The 18410-nt window shown below is 43.9% G+C and overlaps 1 protein-coding gene across 1 annotated transcript; it reads left to right on the top strand.

The window, feature by feature from the left end:
- Window positions 1-954: 954 nt before the first annotated feature.
- On the top strand, window positions 955-18209 carry akap1b (A kinase (PRKA) anchor protein 1b). Its single transcript, XM_042064732.1, has 11 exons — window positions 955-1205; window positions 4887-6676; window positions 9208-9338; window positions 10291-10417; window positions 10653-10780; window positions 10885-11062; window positions 13232-13382; window positions 13479-13546; window positions 13672-13745; window positions 14135-14200; window positions 14458-18209. The coding sequence occupies exons 2-11, from the start codon at window positions 4912-4914 to the stop codon at window positions 14518-14520; spliced, it is 2751 nt and encodes a 916-aa protein (XP_041920666.1). The 5' UTR covers window positions 955-1205; window positions 4887-4911; the 3' UTR covers window positions 14521-18209.
- The last annotated feature ends 201 nt before the right edge of the window (window positions 18210-18410 follow it).

Raw genomic sequence — 18410 nt, forward strand, 5'->3', positions numbered from 1 at the left:
AGAGCATATGTCACCACTCTCCATTTTTTTTTTTTTTTTCAGTCAAATACATGGCATGTTTAATTTGATTATGCAAGGCTAAACCTTTGTCTAGCACATTGGCCACAGTTGCAGAGGAAAAACAAGTCTGTACTTTTTGCCTTTGTAAATATTTTGTGTAAAAATGGAAAAAGGTATATTTACTACTGTAAATACATGTCTTATTGTATTATTTCCTTTTTGTAAAGCCGTTAGTTGCTGTAGATGTAACATGCAAATTTAATTATTCCAGTGTTCGTAATAAAAGTTTCCCTTCTACAACTCTATGTTGGCTGATTTTACACAACACCTTGGAGAAATTATGGATAGCATTTGTGTTGGTGGCTTGTTAGGAGAAATAGGCCTACATCCATCCATGCATAACCCCAACATAACCACATCTATATCCATTCCGCCCCTAGCCTATCAAAGAATGAAACATTAGCCTGCTACAGTACACACCCACAGGCCTACGGAGCAATTTATTTGAATCAAACATGACTTTAATGAGGGTCACATAGATTCTAGTTTCAATGACCATATTGAAACAACAGTAGGCCTACTGTAGACTACTGTTTTGCAGGCCTACCAATTCGAGCCCCTTTTAGGGCTGTTTTTGTGACGTGCATGGCACAAGATCACACAAAAAAGATAGAGTAGAAAGGTGTGATTTACTAGGTGTGAGTACTAAGTGACCCAAAGTATACCCAAAATCGGCTTACTTTAAATGGCATATAATTTACACAGGCCTAGTGAAAATTTCTATATGTGGGTGGCGAACCAAACCATAGCCTATGGGTGCATGGAGGCCTTTGCTGATCTCTAATTCTGCTCATCACGTAAAACGTGTTCTTTTTAATGTAAATTTGCTTAATTGTTAATTTTTTGTTATATCTACAAAAACTGGAGGGTAAATGAACTCCCCTTCGTAAAGATGGAAAATGTCTGGCACGGAGTTTCGCGAGACTCGCAGGCATTGCTCGCAACGCAGTTAACGCGAGATTTGATCAGCTGATAGATCTGTTTTTAGAGTGTGCTGTTCGGACGGTCAACACGTGGAGAGAGAGAAAAGAGAGGCATACACACAGAAAGGGGGGACACGTTGGGATTGTGTTGGGCCCAGTGTACGTAATATTAGATTACGAGCCTGCAATTCACAGTGGCGGCGAAGACAACATTGAAACAAAGTAAGTAACCCAATATATGTCTTTGAGGTGTGTGTGATGTAACGCTACTTTAGTATCTTGAGTCGAATGGAGAATGGTACTCTGAGCCCCGTTTCAGCTCTGTCCGTGGGCCATCATTAATTTGTTTGCTGGCCAGCTAGCTTGCTAAATTGGCTAACAAAATAAGCTATAATGTTAGACTGCCTCAAGAACTCATCCTTGCTTGATGGAAGATCACATTGGCGACCTTTGCTACATACTAATATCAAACCTGACAATATGTAAAGTGCCATTTACGTTAAGGTTGTGCAACTCGTGATCTGAATATAAGAAGAAAATAGCAACTTAGATAATCATTGTTGGCCATTTACATAAAACTGTTCAACGACGTTTGCTAACAGGCAGGCTAACCTCCCAAGAGTTATGCTTGCCTGGCCAACTAACATTAGGCAGCAAGTAGGATAACGCAAGCTAACTCATTTCGATAGCTAACCAGTCCGCTAAACCTGCTTACGAGCTAGCAGCTCTGGTTTGTGGCCCAAGTAACCGGGCAATGTTTGCGATAGGTTGCGAAAATAATTGTACAACTGTTGGGGGGCATTCGCACAGCGACAACAATTCTCTCACAGTTAGGTACTATATGTACCTGAGTGATTTTCCTTGTGCGCTGTGAAATTCACAACGCTTACCATGTTTGACACACTGCAGTAACGTAAGTGTGACTGAATGTCAGTCAATGAGTATACTCATTGAGTTGGTTATGTGATGACAGACTGTGTAAACTGTTTGAGCAGTATATCGAAATATTTGTCTCAATATGCAGTAGTTACGCAAGAACATCGTTTTAAAAAAACTTAGCCATCATATATTACGTTACTGCCAGTGACATCCGATGGAATTTTGCAGTGGTTAGCTGCTGTGCTAGCTAGCTGGATGGATTGTTTTATGAAACGCTGCGGCCTACCATGCTGTTAATAGGCAAGATGCAGCGAGGTCACAGCTCTCATTCAATTAACCTGTTATTTACACGGTAAAATGCCTTCCATAACTTATAGTGACCTTGAGATTTATTCAGTGAAACGTAACAGCTACTGTGTGTTTAGTGTTGCTTGACTATTTATCTGGTTTTGTCATTCTGGTGATACACGAGACTACAGCATTTGGGATGCTAGTTACCTTGGTAGCTAACTTTGACTAGCATGTTGCTATTAGTATGTTACCGCAGCCACGAGATAAACGCAAACTGCAAACCTAGCTACCGCATGGGTGTTTTCGAGAAAGTTTGCTAACGTTACCGGTATTTGCGTTGACCTAAATGTGTAAGGGGGAGACCGTCTGTTACGAATGACAGACTTATATTCTTAAAATAATCTACATTCAGATTGACGTGAATAATCATGCATGGATATTTCCAGACATTTCTGCACGCCAGGCATTAACAAAAGTTAGCTTGGAAGGTACGTTCTTTACTTCGTGACTACCGAGTTTTGTCATATTCTAAATGCAGCCGCAACACCCGACTGAGCAGTGAACGATGCGTTTTGACCGTGTGTTTAATGGTTTGTAGCGTGTTGAGCAAATGCGGTGTGACCCTGTCTGTTATCTACACCCAAGGTCGTACAACAGTGTCGCTTGATTCTTGCTTTTCCACTGTGGGGACCACGGGCCAGGAAGTGGTGCGGGAGCGTCGCTTTCAAAGCCCGGTTTCTTTTATCACAGGACTCCTCCCTACACGGCGTTTATTTAACCTTATTGAAGGTTAACGTCTAGAGAGACTGCCTGAGTCATGTTGTGAAGTATCACCACCATGTGGACACACCACGACAGAGGTGCAACTACAACTTCCAGTGGATGTTTTCAGACGGTCTTATTTCCATGAATTCTTTTCTTTTTATGACAATAGTTGCTCATAATTGAGAACACAATTAATAGATTGCTCACCCTGTGACTTCACTGGTACATATCGGCATTGTAGGTGTATATATGTGTGTTCTATTACAGTTAGGCTAATGGATGCTAGGGGCTTTCAAACTTCACTCAAATCATAACACTCAAAATGTTTGTGGCTGGTACTGAAGTTGTCATGATTTATTCTGATAATGATGACTACAGCTGTGGTGACTAGTTGATGGTGTGAGTCCTGGGTTAGCCCCAGCATTATGGGGTTGAGGTGTCAGGCCAAGGACTTGCAGTAGCTGGTGACCTGTTGCTGGCTTTTGCCTTATGACCTTGTAGCACTAATCTGCAAGCTCAGCTTTCAGGTGATTGTATCATGCCCAGCATTAGTATTTGTCCAGTTGATGTTGCCACTGGGGAGCCCACACAGCGTTTGAGTGTTGATCAGATGGTATTAAGCTTTTCTTTTTTGAGGAGATTGAGGTTAGTTTGGTCCTTAAGTTGTTGTTTGTTTGTGTTTTCATGATTTACCACTTTGTTCTGGTCACTCAGACCAATTAACTCATTCATTCATCAGTGGACATTTGTTCATTTAGTTCTCTGAGGACTCTTGATCTCTACCACACAGGCAGAGGGGCCCCAGCTGCCCCTAGCAACTGCCGTCTTCAGCGACAGGCCTATACGTTCTCACCCTTAAGAGGGGTGAGGTTCTCCACTTTTCTTGTGTCTTGTCAGTACTGCATTACTCACCCCTGAGCCTCTTAAAAGTGTAATCTCAGTAAAGAGATCCTCCGGTGAGCACTTACGGCCCCTCCCATTGTGACACAATTACCATTGAGAAGACTCAAGGTGTGCTAATGTTGTCCCTCACTTCTAGTGTGTTGCCCCCCACAACCACAACCATTAATTTTTAGGTTTTTGCAGCTGCCGTGAAGATGATTTCATTGCCAGAGCACTTTCAGTAACTGGATGCATTTTAGTTTCTGAATCGTTTTTGCATATGAGCACTGTAAAACTGGTTGATGGTTTATTTGACTCTCTTTTGTGGTCAGATTCTTTCCCCTGCAGATTTATTCAAGAGTAGGAAAATTATTCTTCTTTTGGTGGCAGCCCTTACACGCACACAGAATGATTTAATTTATTCAAATTTGACATTGCAGTGAACAACAGCTTAAAAACTATTTTAAAGCTGCATCCTGAATTGTGTCAATCTTTCAGTAGTGTTCAACGGTTGCCTGACAGTTATGCAGTGTAGTGTTATATAGCCCCCTGCCGGTGTTTACTGGAGTCACCCCTTGACGCATTCCTGTCTGAGGCTGAGCTGCTGAGGTTCTGTTAAGGAAAGGCATGTCTGGACTTCCTTTTTTAAACATGAGGGAGGTGGGTTCCCGTGGGAGGGAGGGGGAGCCTTGCCTTTGCCAATAGGAGCCGGAGGTGAGTGGGGACGTGCAGAACTAGGCCTAGGTCCTGTCTAAGGGCTTACACATTAACCATGTGAGCCAGCTGTCATTACAGGGGAAGACAGGAGTCCTGCTCTTTTGAGCTCCACCAGTCAGGGACCCCCGTCTTCCTCTTATGTGCACTTCTGGGTGCCATGCTCTTTAGATTTGTCTCCTTGCTTTGTTCTACATTAAACTATAACCTAACAGTATAGGTTTTTTAGATGGATGGCTAAGGATTACAAATAGAATATGGTTGCTTTGAATTTCCTAAAGTTACCCATTGTGGATTTTCTATCCAGTAAAATACGGTCTGTGACATGGTCCTAATCCCTTTGATGTGTGTGTGTGTTTGTTTCCCCATCAGGTGTAGTAGCTAGGGTCCAGAGGAGATGCCATTGAGGTTTCGGTCCTTTGCCCCGTACACGCTTCCTGGGGTGCTGGCGCTGATCGGCTGGTGGTGGTACATCTCCCGCAAGAAAGCTCGACCAGCCAGCCTCCAGGCTGAAGAAGAGGGGGCGGCCCCAGCCATGGGCCTGCTCAGCTCCCCCACTGAAGGCAGTAATGGTCTGCTGGACAAAGCCTGTTGCCAACCCACAGCCACCACCACAGTCCACCGCAGGCCCAGCAGAGACAGACCCAAAGCCACAGAGCCCAAATCCGCTGAGCAGGAGGTAGTGGTGGTGGCTGCTCAGGTCCACTCGCCTCTGGGTAGAGCAGTGGAGGCCGATCCTGAGCCTGAGCTTATCTCCATCTCCACGTCTCCCTCTCTGGGACTGGGAAGGACTGAAGTACCCCCAGTATCCACACCCCACCTCAGGAAAGGTGGAGAAGCCCCTGTCCAGAGCAGCGTAGAATCGCAGCAGCAGACTAAAGCAGCTAAAAGCTCCACAGAACCGGAGAGAGATGCCCTCAGCTGCAGTTATACACGACCGATGCATGTAGGCAGCACTCCATCAGAAGCGCCTGAGCCTACAGCAGCCAAAGAGGTGTCCGCGGATGTGGCCAGTGAAGCGCCTAGGCTTGCTGCTGCTGTTCGCTCTGACCGGGTGGAACCCAGAGTGGACGTGGCTGTGGAGCTGACCAAAGACGAGAGGCCCGAACCAGAGGGAGAGGTGGCAGCAGAAGAGACACCACACACCCAGCTCACACCCAAGACCCTACAAAAGACGCTCGGAAATGTGACTCCTTGTACCCCATCGATCTCTGCCAGCCCCATCACCAAAGAAGAGCCCGCTCCCATGACATCGGAGTCTAGACTGGAGGCCCCACCTGTGCACCCTGAAACCCCCACAGTGCCGCATGTGGCATCCCCCCTCTTCACAAGCACGCCCACTGGCCCCGAAGAGGTGCGCGCCGACGACCACGACCAGTGGCAGGTGGAGAATGGCATTGTGAGTCAGGTCCAGGAAGACGATGACACCGACGACAAACACGCGCTGCAACTGCAGGAGTTTGAGCGCATTGCCGCTGGCCTCATCACAGAGGTCATCTCAGCTGCTACCCAACAGGTCCAGATGACCGGCAGCTGCGATGCTGATACTCTGGCGGCCACACAAGCCGCAGCGTCTCAGGACACGCCTGTTCCCAACGGTAGGCCATGTTCCACAGACGACCTGGGACAACAGCTCATAGCAGATGAGGTGGAGGGATCTATGCAGGCAACACGACTGCAAGGACTGCCGCCATCAGACCAGTCAGACAAAGAGATGACCAACGGTTGCCTGACAGCACCCACTTGGGAACGCAGCACAGAGAGGACTGCAGAAAAGGAGCAGCCAGTCACAGCCGCACAACCCGCCATCAGTCAGTCCAAACCACAGACTGATGAAACCTACTCTGCAGTGGAGGACTCTGGTTGCTACCAGTCTGAGGAGGGCGTCAGCAGTGATGACCTTCTCCTTCATGGCAAAGGGCTACCACAGGTAGCCACCGACGCAAAAGATGGTGTCGTCCAAGCATCGTCATTGGCATCGTCTGTGTCATCCTCCAAACCAGAGGAGGTGCAGCCGATGGGGAGCCCTGCTCGAGTGTTGCTGGAGGAGGCCGTGCTGAAGCAGCACGAAGCCGCCACAGCTCTCCAGCCCCACCTCACCGTGGCCTCCCTGAGGAATGGAGGCCACGCCAACAGCGAGGCTGAGGCCGACCAGTCTGGAGGTGGGTGCCCTACACTTATTTACCAGCCCAGTTCAGAGCATGATTGTGTGTCACGTAGTGGTGAGGTAGAATTTTGCATTAGTTGAAGCAAGCTCTTTATTTGTGCTTGAAGTTGCTCCTTTTACTCACTGAACACTGAAGCAATCTAGTGATATGTAGAATACATGTAAGGGTCAATAAATAAGCAGTTATGCATCCTTGATGACTGGTATGAGACCCTGATAGACAGGTAAATGCAAGTGTTCATTTAGATTATGTATTGTGCATAACACCCAATGCAGCAAGTGTGCAACCAGTGCTTCATTTTGCATTGTGCACAACACCCAGCAAATGATCCTTATATATTACTATGCACAAGTCATTGAGCTATTTAAGGTGCTGTTATCTATGTGCATTGGCATTGCCCTGGCAAACATGCCAGTTTGACATTAGCCGACAAAACAGAAATTTTGTGTTTTCAAAGTATGATGGTCAGAAATCTTTGCCCTACCTCACCAATCTCAGTCCCCTTAACTGATGACCTCACTCCATATCCATGTGATCTTACATGAGCCTCCCTAAGACCAAAACTAAACTTTACTTTAAAAAAATTATCATTTCATTTCAGTGCATTTATTCAAAAGTACAGGCTTTTTGTGGATGTCGGTGCTGTTGACCTGTTTGTCCTGTCTGATAAAATAATTTATATATATATATATATATATATATATATATATATATATATATATATATATATATATATCTCTATATCAGAATTTTTCTCTGGGTCACCAACAAAGCAAAGCTCCCAAATCTAAGGTTAATTTACTGAATGATTGTCTGTACTTACTTATCTATGTTAGACTAGTCTCTTTTCTGACAAGAGTTGCAGAATCTGCCATAGTTTTTGTTCCAAAAAGCAGCAGGAAGCGTCTTTTTGTGATATGCTAAGTATCCGATTGTGATTGGTCAGCTGTCAAAAATCAGTGTGACTTAGGGCGTTTTTACAGTAGAAGTTGAACATTTCTCAACTTTAAAACCAGCTCTGAGCTGCAGAAAAAGACGCGTTTTAAAAGAAGCCGATGACTTTTTTGAAAACACTGTACTCCATAGGATTATAATCTAAAATGGACGCCGGCATCAGCGTAAAATACACCTAGTTGTTACATACCCTAAAGACTACTTTAAAGGGGCATCCAATTTAATTGGCAAGGAATAAACGTTAAATAAACTGGCATTGCTACTCAATCTGCCCGTTTTTTAAGTGTAATTGAAAATCAAAAAGTGCAACTCATTGACTACTGACATGTAGATTCTGTGTAGTCCATGGATGCAGCAGAGGTATTCTACCCTATTTTATGAAGCAAATCGTTTGGAATGAAGTTTGACTACCATTACATACATGGTGCACAGGAGAAGCTCACCTTGAATCTTTATAGGGTGTGACTGAAGGTGTGCCAGTGTCTATAGATGTTTAATCATTAGAAAGGTAAAAGAAGGTGAAAGCAAGACCTTTAGCACACCATTAATAAGCCTATCCTTAGTGCCTAGACAGTAGAAATTGAGGGTGACCTCTGCATGCGTCCTCTTTTTGGAAGCCTGTATTATAATCCATGTTGGCCTTTCTTTTGTTTTGTACACAGCCTACATCATACTCTTACCATTAAATGACACCAGTATTCACATTGCCCGCTCACTTGCAAGAACAAAGTTGGTAGTCTCACTCTCTAAACTACACCAGGCATGTAACTCAAGTGCTCTGGTAGCAGAGCGTAAAATCGTTTTGGTCTCATTTATTTGAAGGTATGTGCCGCCATCACGTCTGGTGTAGCCAGTTCCATTGATTACAGTGGCAGCTAATTGTTGCAGCAGATGCTCAACGAACGGTACACTTGAGTTATGTGACTACTGTAGCCTCCCTGTAAGGGTGCTGGTCATGGCAAATTTTTAAATAAAGACTCAATGAACGAATGAGAATAACAGACCCAATGAACAATTATCTTTGAACAGGCCATAGCAGCTTAGTATAATATCTAATAATACAGTCTAGCTGTCAAAATACTCAGTAACATGATCTTTAGAAAGAGCCTTGGGTATAATGATATTTGAAGTGTTGGACAATGTCAATATATATTCAGTGTATCACTCAGTCCTATAGTGAAATCGTGTGAACTCGCAGGCATTTTTCGTTGGCTCAAGGGCTTTGTTATAGTTCCATTTGTTGCTTGGCAAGCAGTGAGTGTGCTGAAGGAAACACTGCATGATGGGCTGCTGTTTGTCTGTAGCCACGGACACACATGAACACATAGGCACATAAACCTGTGCACAGACGCCTGGGAAAGGAGCCTGTTAACAATCAGTGCTGAGAAATTGCCCAAAATGCCATATTTACTGTTCAGTGTTTCTGGTGAGACTGAGTTAGTCATAGACTTTGAGTTGATGTGGAAGCAAGAGGCTAACTGAGCAGTAGTATCAACATTTGTGGAATTGTCTTGTTTATTTGAATGTTTCATGCATTTTCATGTATGTTTGTGTCCTGTGTGTGTGTCCAGGCTCTGATGTGAACAGCATGGACTCGGTGGACAGCGGCTGCACGCTGGGAGCGGGAGAGGGCCAGAGCAGCGGCCCGCCGTCGGCCTCCTCCAGCTCAGAGGTCATCGTGTGGGAGATAGAGGTGCCAAAGGTAAAGATCCACAGCACAGCAAACGGTTCTTAGACCAGAACCACATCCTATAGGTTTGGAAAAAGGTATGGGATCAAGCAAAAGAGATGTGATTCTGTGTCTGTATGTGCATCATCCACATGGTTAGAGGAGCTCTACATGTGGAAGCAATGTATTAAATGTAACAAGATATCCATGACCACAGATGGAGATGAGTTGACTATCAAGTCAAGTTATGCAGTTGTGCCCCCTTCAGGCAGCTGTTGGTAGTGTCATAGGTAACCAGAGACCTGCATCTCTGCAAGATTACTCCCTTTCCTCTGATGCCCTAGATCTGACCTTATCTGTCCCACAACCTTCTGTCTTTTCTGTATAGGGCTCCTTTTGGGTATTATTAGCTCACACCAGCTAGATGTCTGCTCATGGCAAGATGTTATTGAAGGTCTTTTAATTGATTATCCAAATATATCTATTTCCGCATATAGCTCAACAGCACACTGTTTGTTGTTCAAAGTATCTGGTTACATATAGTTGTTGTTGGTTTAATAATAAACTAAAATTGTTGAATGCTTGACATCCCTTTGGCCCATATGTTAAAAAGATGTTACAAAACACTTGACTTTTTGTGGCTTTATGCTATTAAGTGTTTTGATCCTAACAATAACTCTCTGTAGTCCGATGCAGTCAGGTTCAACCATACAAAATACTCTAATCTCTTAATTTGACATTACTTGTCAGATTATCTTTCTTACTTGTCAAGATTTATCTTTCTGTACTAAAAGTGCCACAGGGGTGCTACTGTATGGTTAAATGCATTTAGCACTGAATGTCACTGTGACTTTGATTTAAAAAAAAAAAAAGACAAGCCAAGATATACCTGTGATTTCCTTCCTTAATTCTAGTTTGTCTGCATTGTTATTGTCACCTCGGAAAAGGAAGACTAATTATCTGCTTCATGTAAATTGCCTTCCAGCATCTAGTGGGGAGACTCATTGGAAAACAAGGGAGATATGTGAGCTTCCTAAAGCAAAGCTCAGGAGCAAAGATTTACATCTCAACTCTGCCTTACACACAGGAGTTCCAGATATGCCACATGGAAGGTAGGCTGTTCTCTGACAAGCACCTGATGGAGGGTGCACTTCATTATCTAGTGGTTTTGATTGCATATCTGTTGTGAGTTGCATGGAGTCCTTGAGGATCTCTTGTGTGGAGAGAATCCTCCCCTGGTGCATCCATGCTCTTACAGTGCTTCCTGTTGGCCTCACCACACCCCCTCTGTGCTCTCTGATCTTTCCCCTCCTCATACAGTAATGATTTCTGTTCTCATTCTCTTAGGTACACAGCAGCAGGTGGATAAAGCGCTGGCCTTGATTGGGAAGAAGTTCAAGGACTTGGACCTGACCAACCTGTATGCACCCCCTCCCATGCCACTCACACTCCCTTCACTGCCTATGACCTCCTGGGTACGGATGAGTTCTGCTTCCTCTATTCTTACGCGTGTTCTTTCTCCTTCCAGGACCCGTATTTGTCTGTCTGTCGAGTAATTGTTTCCCAATCCCCCCTGCAGCTCCTGCTCCCCAATGGTGTAACGGTGGAGGTGATTGTGGTGAACATCGTCTCCCCTGGCCACATGTTCGTGCAGCAGCACACCCACCCTACCTACCACGCGCTGCGCAGCCTGGACCAGCAGATGTTCCTGTGCTACTCGCAACCCGGCACGCCTGCCCTGCCCACCCCCATTGAAGGTGAGGTGCTACGGAAATGTGACTGGTTCTTGAATAGGGGAAAGGATGTGCGGAACTCTGATGAGATGAGTTCTGCACAGACTGGGGAACCTAAGTCACTGAACATGAGATTTAGCTAAGCACAAAACTATTTAACATTTGTGGTCCTATTCCTCTCTTGTAGATGTGTGTGCTCATGTTGTACATCTCCTGTTGCTCCGTAGTCACTAGTTTGACAAAGATATCAGCTGACCATAATGATCTAGTCCACTCAGGCTTGTTGTCTTAAACCCTGTACATGAATTAAACTTTCAGCACTAAAAACTATTGAATGAGATGATCAATGATCAACTTCAGCCTGCATCTGCCCACTTAGTGCCTTTGGCTTTGACCCCACCGTTACCTCACTCTGCAGCCTGTCCATTTTTGTGCTTCTGTGCAGCAGAGGCGAGCATGCTAGTTAGGGTGCTAAAACTCCAAGGTGTGCAAGTTGTGGGCTTGAGCCTGGGTAGGTGCAGGGCTGAAACGAGTGACCGATCACACACAACACCATTACATTGGTGCTGTGATCCGGATGAGTTAGATTTAGAGGGTGCGACAGCTGTGCAGTATGTGTGTGTGTGAGGGCCGTTCACACCAAGAACGATGACTATAATGGTATTGACAGTGTGGTTCTAGCTAATATAAATGACAACGTCCAAACATAAACTATAATTATAATGACATTAAGAACAATATCGTTTGGGATCACTTTCAGAGAGCTTTTGGGTTTGATATAAAGCTGACTGCCAATCAAAATCTATCAAATTCATCAACACGAGAAAGTTTCCTTAATTTTGGTCAGTGAGGAGTCTTTTATTATTAGTTATAGATCTCATTCCTGGTGTGAACAGCCCTTAAGTGAACCTCCTTTCTGATTCCTTGAAACACGTGCTAGTAATAGATGCTAGCACATGGGTTTTAGCTCCCTTACTAGCATGCTCATGCCCTGGTTGCAGGTCTGAGTCTGGGGAGGAGCAGGGCTGAACCGTGTGCTCGGTCAAACAACAATTACAGGCGCTGCTTTTTCTGCCAGCTGTATCTGCCCTTGTGCTTAGCAGTAGCCCATGTTCTAGTTTCTATATAAACCACTCTTGTGTACGACCATGCTTCGTCTTAGGCTACATCTACACTTTGTCGGATACACTTCTGTTATGATTCGCCCTCCCTTCCACATTAGACCATCGGATCAGTGTATCCGAAGTGGAGCAATTTGGATCCGCTGGAGACCCCTAACTCATTTTGCTCCGCAGCCGTACACATGTGGACTATATCTGTAGTGTGTTGCGGAAACATCTGAAAACAGATGACGTACAAGCCCATGTTCCCTTCCCTGATTCGTTGTGCTCGTTTCACATGGTGATTGCCATGCTGCTTTGTTTTCGTGAGAAGTAGCCTATATTTATTCATTTGACAGCCATACAGTGAATGGCAACGGATTATGTGCAATTTAAAGACGCTAGGCTATTATATAGCATACTGTGTAGGCTATGTGACAAATAAATCCCTCTTGATCCTTTGAAGCACTGTGTAGGCTATGTTCTATAATGTCTATCACACGAGGTAGGCTATTTTATTCGTGTGTGTATATGTGTGTGTGTGTGTGTGTGTGTATATATATATATATGTGTGTGTGTGTGTGTGTGTGTGTGTATGTATGTATGTGTATATATACACACACACACACACACACACACACACACACACACACACACACACACACACACACACACACACACACATACATACATACATACATACATACATACATAGACAAATACCTGCCATTATAACATGAATTTCTATAAAGTAGCATGCTGTCTTTTGCACCCAGGCAGTAACCTAAACTTGGCAAACATCCCATTTCCACCCTGTTTTCAGATTTTATCTGGTGGTTATATTCCCTTGTATCCATACTTATTGACTATGCGTTTGTCATGATTTTTAAGGCTTTTTCAGGCTTCCCAAACAAGGCTACAGTGTCTATCGGATTTGATCCGGAACCCCGTATTGAAACTGATTCGGTGTAGTGTAGCGGAGGCCTTAGTCTCATTCTTTCCGTCTGATCACCATTTCATTGTGTGAGATTTTCTCTCTTCCATCACTTCTGCCGTTGAGTCTCCTAATTGTGTGCTCCCTGTGTGTGTCCAGTGGGGGTGATCTGTGCTGCCCCAGCTGGGGAAGGCGCATGGTGGAGAGCGCAAGTCATCTCCTTCTACAAAGACTCTAACGAGGTTGAGATCCGCTACGTGGACTACGGTGGCTATGAGCGGGTCAAGATCGACACACTTCGGCAGATAAGGTTAATCCCCAAACACACTTTCAAAGTCTGTGAAGACATTATGGTTGAAGTGGCTACAGTAGTACTGACTTCTTCTTTTGAAATCTGTATTCCCAGGTCAGACTTTGTTACTTTACCCTTCCAAGGAACCGAAGTACTACTGGATAACCTCCTGCCTCTTCCAGGTACAGTGATCATATCATTTTTTTAATAGAAGGAATTATCTGGAGTGAAGATGGACTTTATGCAGCTGATGTCCAAAGGAGTTCTAAATGCTAGTTAACAGCACTCTTTAATCCTTGACCCTCAGGTGAAGACCGATTCTCCACAGAGGGAAATGCTGCTTTGGAGGAAATGACGAGAGGCGTGCCGCTGCTTGCACAGGTAATGTGCACTGATTGAGGATGCATTCACATTGACATGCTTTTTTCACCTCCAAAACACGAGTATTCCAAAATAGTTAATGTTTAAAAAAAATTAATTAAAAAAACGCTAGGTAGGAATTGTGTACTTGTTTGTATGTTATCTTCCTGACTTGGCTTAAGATAGCTAGCCAAGCAACAACACGTTATTGGAAAGAAAAATGCAACCGTCACAATGGACAAGTTGCATTGTTCCATATGGAAACGGTTAAATGCGGCGCCTGTAGGGGGGGGAAAAGCATGCGTTTTTGAATGCCGCCTGATTGTGTGTTTGTGTGGGGTTGTACTAATTATACCTTTTGTGAAGTGCCACTCATGGATCCGTTATTTGCTTTTTTCATCCACTTGTAGGTCACAAACTACGACAACAACACAGGCCTTCCGATGGTCCAGATGTGGAACATGGTGGGAGATGAGGTATGTTATATCCATGTGCTATGTAATCTAACAGTTACAACATTCCTGAATGTAGCCCAGAACAAGAAACACTTAATTTATATAGGTGATGTTATTAGATGCCAGACAGATTCACTAATTGAAGAGGTTCTGGAAAATTTGAAACTGTACTTTTTTTTGTTAAGACCTGTGAATTTAGTAGATTCTAGGACATTGACCTGTAGGATAAAGACCTCTCAGTTGCATCACTTTAATTGTTCTAAATCTTTTTCCTCTAGTTGGTACTTCTGAACCGCACCCTGGCAGAACGAGGTTTTGGCACTTGGGTGGACAACTTCTGAGTCTCTCCTCATCTGTAGCCCCACCCCCACCCCCCTCAAAAAAAATCATATCCTCCTCTCTCCACCCCGCCTACCCTTTTCAACCTGAAGTGCACACCATTGGTTTGAGGAGATTATTTTTTTTTCTTTATTTGAGTTTTTGGATTGTTTATTTTTTCTTTGTCGGAAAAAAAAAAAAAGAAATCTAAAGTACTTTATTTTAAAAATAAAGTCAAGCTAAGATTAAAGCAACTGTCCCAACACCAGAACACACCAAATCACCTCTCCCCACTGAGGCCTGGGATAGCAGCGTCTGCTACTTTTCCAGCTTGTACATTTTAGAAGAAATTGGGGACAAAAGGAAAATGGACATTGCTGTAGTTACATAAAGCCCCCCCCCCCCCCCCCCCCCCTCCGTCCTGCCACTAAAGAGTCTCTTCCAGGTGTTCAGCACAAACACGTCTGTGGATGTTTTGTTCCATGGATGCTTGACTCAAAGGAATAATGTATATTTCAGAGGAAATTAATTTTTTAGGTATCTCTTTCCGCATGTACAGTAATAGCAGACACAATGAATCGGGGCGCTCATCAAAAGCAGATGGTCTCGTTTGTCGTGAGATTGTTGTATGCTTCCATTACAGTGATTCATCTTGTCCACTGTGTGTGCTTTGCTGGATTCTACGAATGTCATGTTTAGGGGAAACAAAGAATCGTCACACCTGTAATCAATATAAAGTGGGGTTAACAAGCAAGTTTATAAAAATTCCACCAAAAAAAAAAAAAAAAAAAAAAGAACTTTGATCCATGTAAGACCACTGTGAGGGAACGAGATCAGAATCGTCCGATCTGGGAGTCCTGAGGTTGGGGGCGGTGTTGTAAGGGTGGGGATTGGTGGGTGGCACCCTTTCTCAAAGTCTGCTCCTGTACCCCCCAAAATCTCCTGTCTGTACAACACTGTGGCCTTAAACGGGAGGAAATTGGGGGGGCGTCTCTCCTGTGACCACCAGAGGAGGCAGAAGAGCCATTCTCTGCACTCCTCCCCCTACCCATCAGACAGTCCTATGAGAAACCTCTTGCTTGACCACAACCCTCAGGGTGCGGTGACCAAGCAACGCGGTGCATTCTCACCGTATTTCTGATCCTTTGCTTGCAATTTTGAGGGAGAGCCGAGCTCCATTTGGCAAAGGTACTGGAGATGGCCTAGTGTTTTGTAGAGAAGAGGCAGCTAGTGGGCAATAAGCCATCTTGGTTCTGTGGCAATAGCCTTAGTGTTGTGTGCTGTGTCTGGTGTCCCCATCCTACATTGTCCTTTAAGTGCACACCATGTTGGGGAGGGTCAGCGCTGTGCGGCAGCATGAAACACAAACAAAAGTATTCATGTGGTGTGTGTCGGCGAGGGACATGGGGTGTTGGACACACTACAGCATCCTCAGTGGATTATGGACACTACGGATCACCAACCACGGCAGTGGCAAGATAAGAATGGGAGCAAAAGGGACAGTTTTTATGCAGGCCAATGTCAGAATGGCCACTAGTTAAAGAACTAGGATAACTATGTGTGTGTGTGTCTGGTTTGCATGTAAGCCTTGTCCACAAGATCACATGCCTCTGTTGTTTTCACTGTGTTGCTTCATACCTTCATTCAAGACCTAGAACTCCCTTTTCAACAAACACAAGCCCACTGGCCGCCTATAGTCCTCACCTCACTGTTTCATTCAGTCAAAGCCAGTGTGTGGGCAGTCATGATCTAGCTGTTTGGCCAGTTATTATCCCAAGCTTAACACAGCATCATCACTCCCATTTCATGGCATAGGTGAACGGGGGTCACATCTAAAAGAAAGTGTGGTCAAAATAATACCAAAATCAAAACTCTGTACTCTGTACTGTAAGAATACTTTCTCAGTTTGTTAAGTTGTTCAAATGAACAGGGACTTGGGATATGCAGTTGCTCACATGCTGAATCTGTAGTGTTTTTTTTTTTTTTTTTTTTTTGCTTGGTATGGTAAAGGAAATTTGCAATGTGTGCGCCCATGTTTATTTGTTCAACCAAGTAATAGTGTGTGTTTATTTTCTCCAGTCACTTACCTGTGTGTCTGCAGTGGGGCATTCACCAGGCTGCCCTGCCTGCTCTGTTGAGGCTGTTTGTGTTCATTCGTCATCCATCTTTTGTTTTCTATCACCACTACCAGCTGTGATCATTTCAAGTTCCTTTGTGTCCAAATACTGTCTCTGTAGAACACTGTAACCTCATTGCTAGCATCAAATGTCATACATAAGCCATCAGGTTCCATAGACATTTTCCACTGTTTGGGCTTTTGGTGAAGTCACATGGTGAGGCTGCTCTGCTAATGAATTTGGAGCCTTTGTAACCTTTTGTAAGCACTGATGAAGTACTCTAATGTGGTTTTAAAAGCCCTTCAATATCACTACTATGGGGGCCTTTGGCCCCGTTTCAATCTGACGTTGACTCTAATATGAATTGCAGAAGACCATGTAATAGCACATTGGAAAGGCACTACCCTGAGTGTGTCTGTTTTTAAGATGAGCGTGTTTGTTTACGCCTTGTTACTTGAAAGTCTAATTTATTCATGGTCATGTATAGGCCTCTGTCTCGTAGTTCAAGCCTCAGGAAAGGTGGATGACTTTAAATTTGTTGTCCATACTATGAGGACCACTTATTTTGACATTGCATTGTAAAATTACTTGCCCATGAATTAGCTGGTATGTGTAACTGTGTTGATGAAGGAAAACCGATGATTGTACTGAACTGACCTTCCAAAGCATTTTCATATCTCTGTATTGTTGTGTATGTCACCTATTGTATGGTTTGGGTATGTCACACATTGTGGTTTGTCATGTGGGGGTGACGTGACTTAACGAGAGGGACAGGACCTACCTTTTAAGCAGATAGACCTTGTGGTTGGTCTGTGATTGGTCATGTGGTCAGTGTTAGACCAGAGCCTGATCCATTAGTGTCATTTGCTATGGTTGAGTGCCCACAGTCTACCATTGTACTCACGTTTCCATATTCATTTGCTTTTTAAAAACAGTTTTACATCATTAATACTGACAGTTTTACATCATTAATACTGAAACATACTGATGGTTAAAGTCTCCCTGTGAAAGTAGAAAGTCGTGCTGTTGGCGTCTTCCTCTTTTATTTGACCATTGCCCTGCCCTGTCAGTTGAAACCCCTAGATTCTTGATCTATCAACGCCGATCCAGAGCAGCGCTGCATCTAAGGCATATATTGTGTACATTTTACACCATCAGACCATCTCCCCTTTGCTAAAGTGGAGTGTGTGGCTTGACTTAAGATGTTTTCTTTCAAAAAAAATAATTAAATTGTGCAAGTCTGTGTAAATAAGATATTTCACTGTACTTTTGTAACACACTGGAGAGCGATAAGGAGACATGAAATAAAAAAGGGAACTGTGTTCATCCAAGTGTCCACCCCCAACACCGCCACCCTTCCCAATGAGATCTGCTCAGTTCTTGTGTCCATAGGACTGGTTTGAAGTGTTTGCTTAGCTAGGGTAATCATTGGCTATTTAACATGAGTGCAAGCAATTCTGCCCCGATGCTGAGGCATGTACAGGTCAGTTTGTGCTAGACTCGTGAAAGGTTTGATTTTTTTTCTTTGTTTTTTTTCCTTGGGATGTACAGGTCTATTGGGAGGGAAAAGTAATAAATAAAGTTATTAAGATAGACTTGGTGTGCGTTTTGATTTTTTTTAATATGTAATTGTAGTGAACATAGAAATTATAAATATAAATTTCAATTTGATGTTATTTCACATTTTGATATTTTACATTTGTTGTCTTGTTCGTTCAGCCATATATCATTTGCTAGTGACAGTGGGACTTGATCATTGACAAATTTACTACCACACATTTTAATCGTCACAAAAA

The sequence above is a fragment of the Alosa sapidissima genome, chromosome 15, assembly GCF_018492685.1.
Source record: "Alosa sapidissima isolate fAloSap1 chromosome 15, fAloSap1.pri, whole genome shotgun sequence".
Classification (NCBI taxonomy): Eukaryota; Metazoa; Chordata; class Actinopteri; order Clupeiformes; family Clupeidae; genus Alosa; species Alosa sapidissima.

Excerpts from the sequence above, each read along its gene's own strand:
- akap1b (XM_042064732.1), top strand. The coding sequence starts at position 4,912 with ATGCCATTGAGGTTTCGGTCCTTTGCCCCGTACACGCTTCCTGGGGTG. Across the intron at positions 13,746-14,134 it reads GCGTGCCGCTGCTTGCACAG|GTCACAAACTACGACAACAA; the intron begins GTAATGTGCACT and ends ATCCACTTGTAG. Across the intron at positions 14,201-14,457 it reads GGAACATGGTGGGAGATGAG|TTGGTACTTCTGAACCGCAC; the intron begins GTATGTTATATC and ends TTTTTCCTCTAG.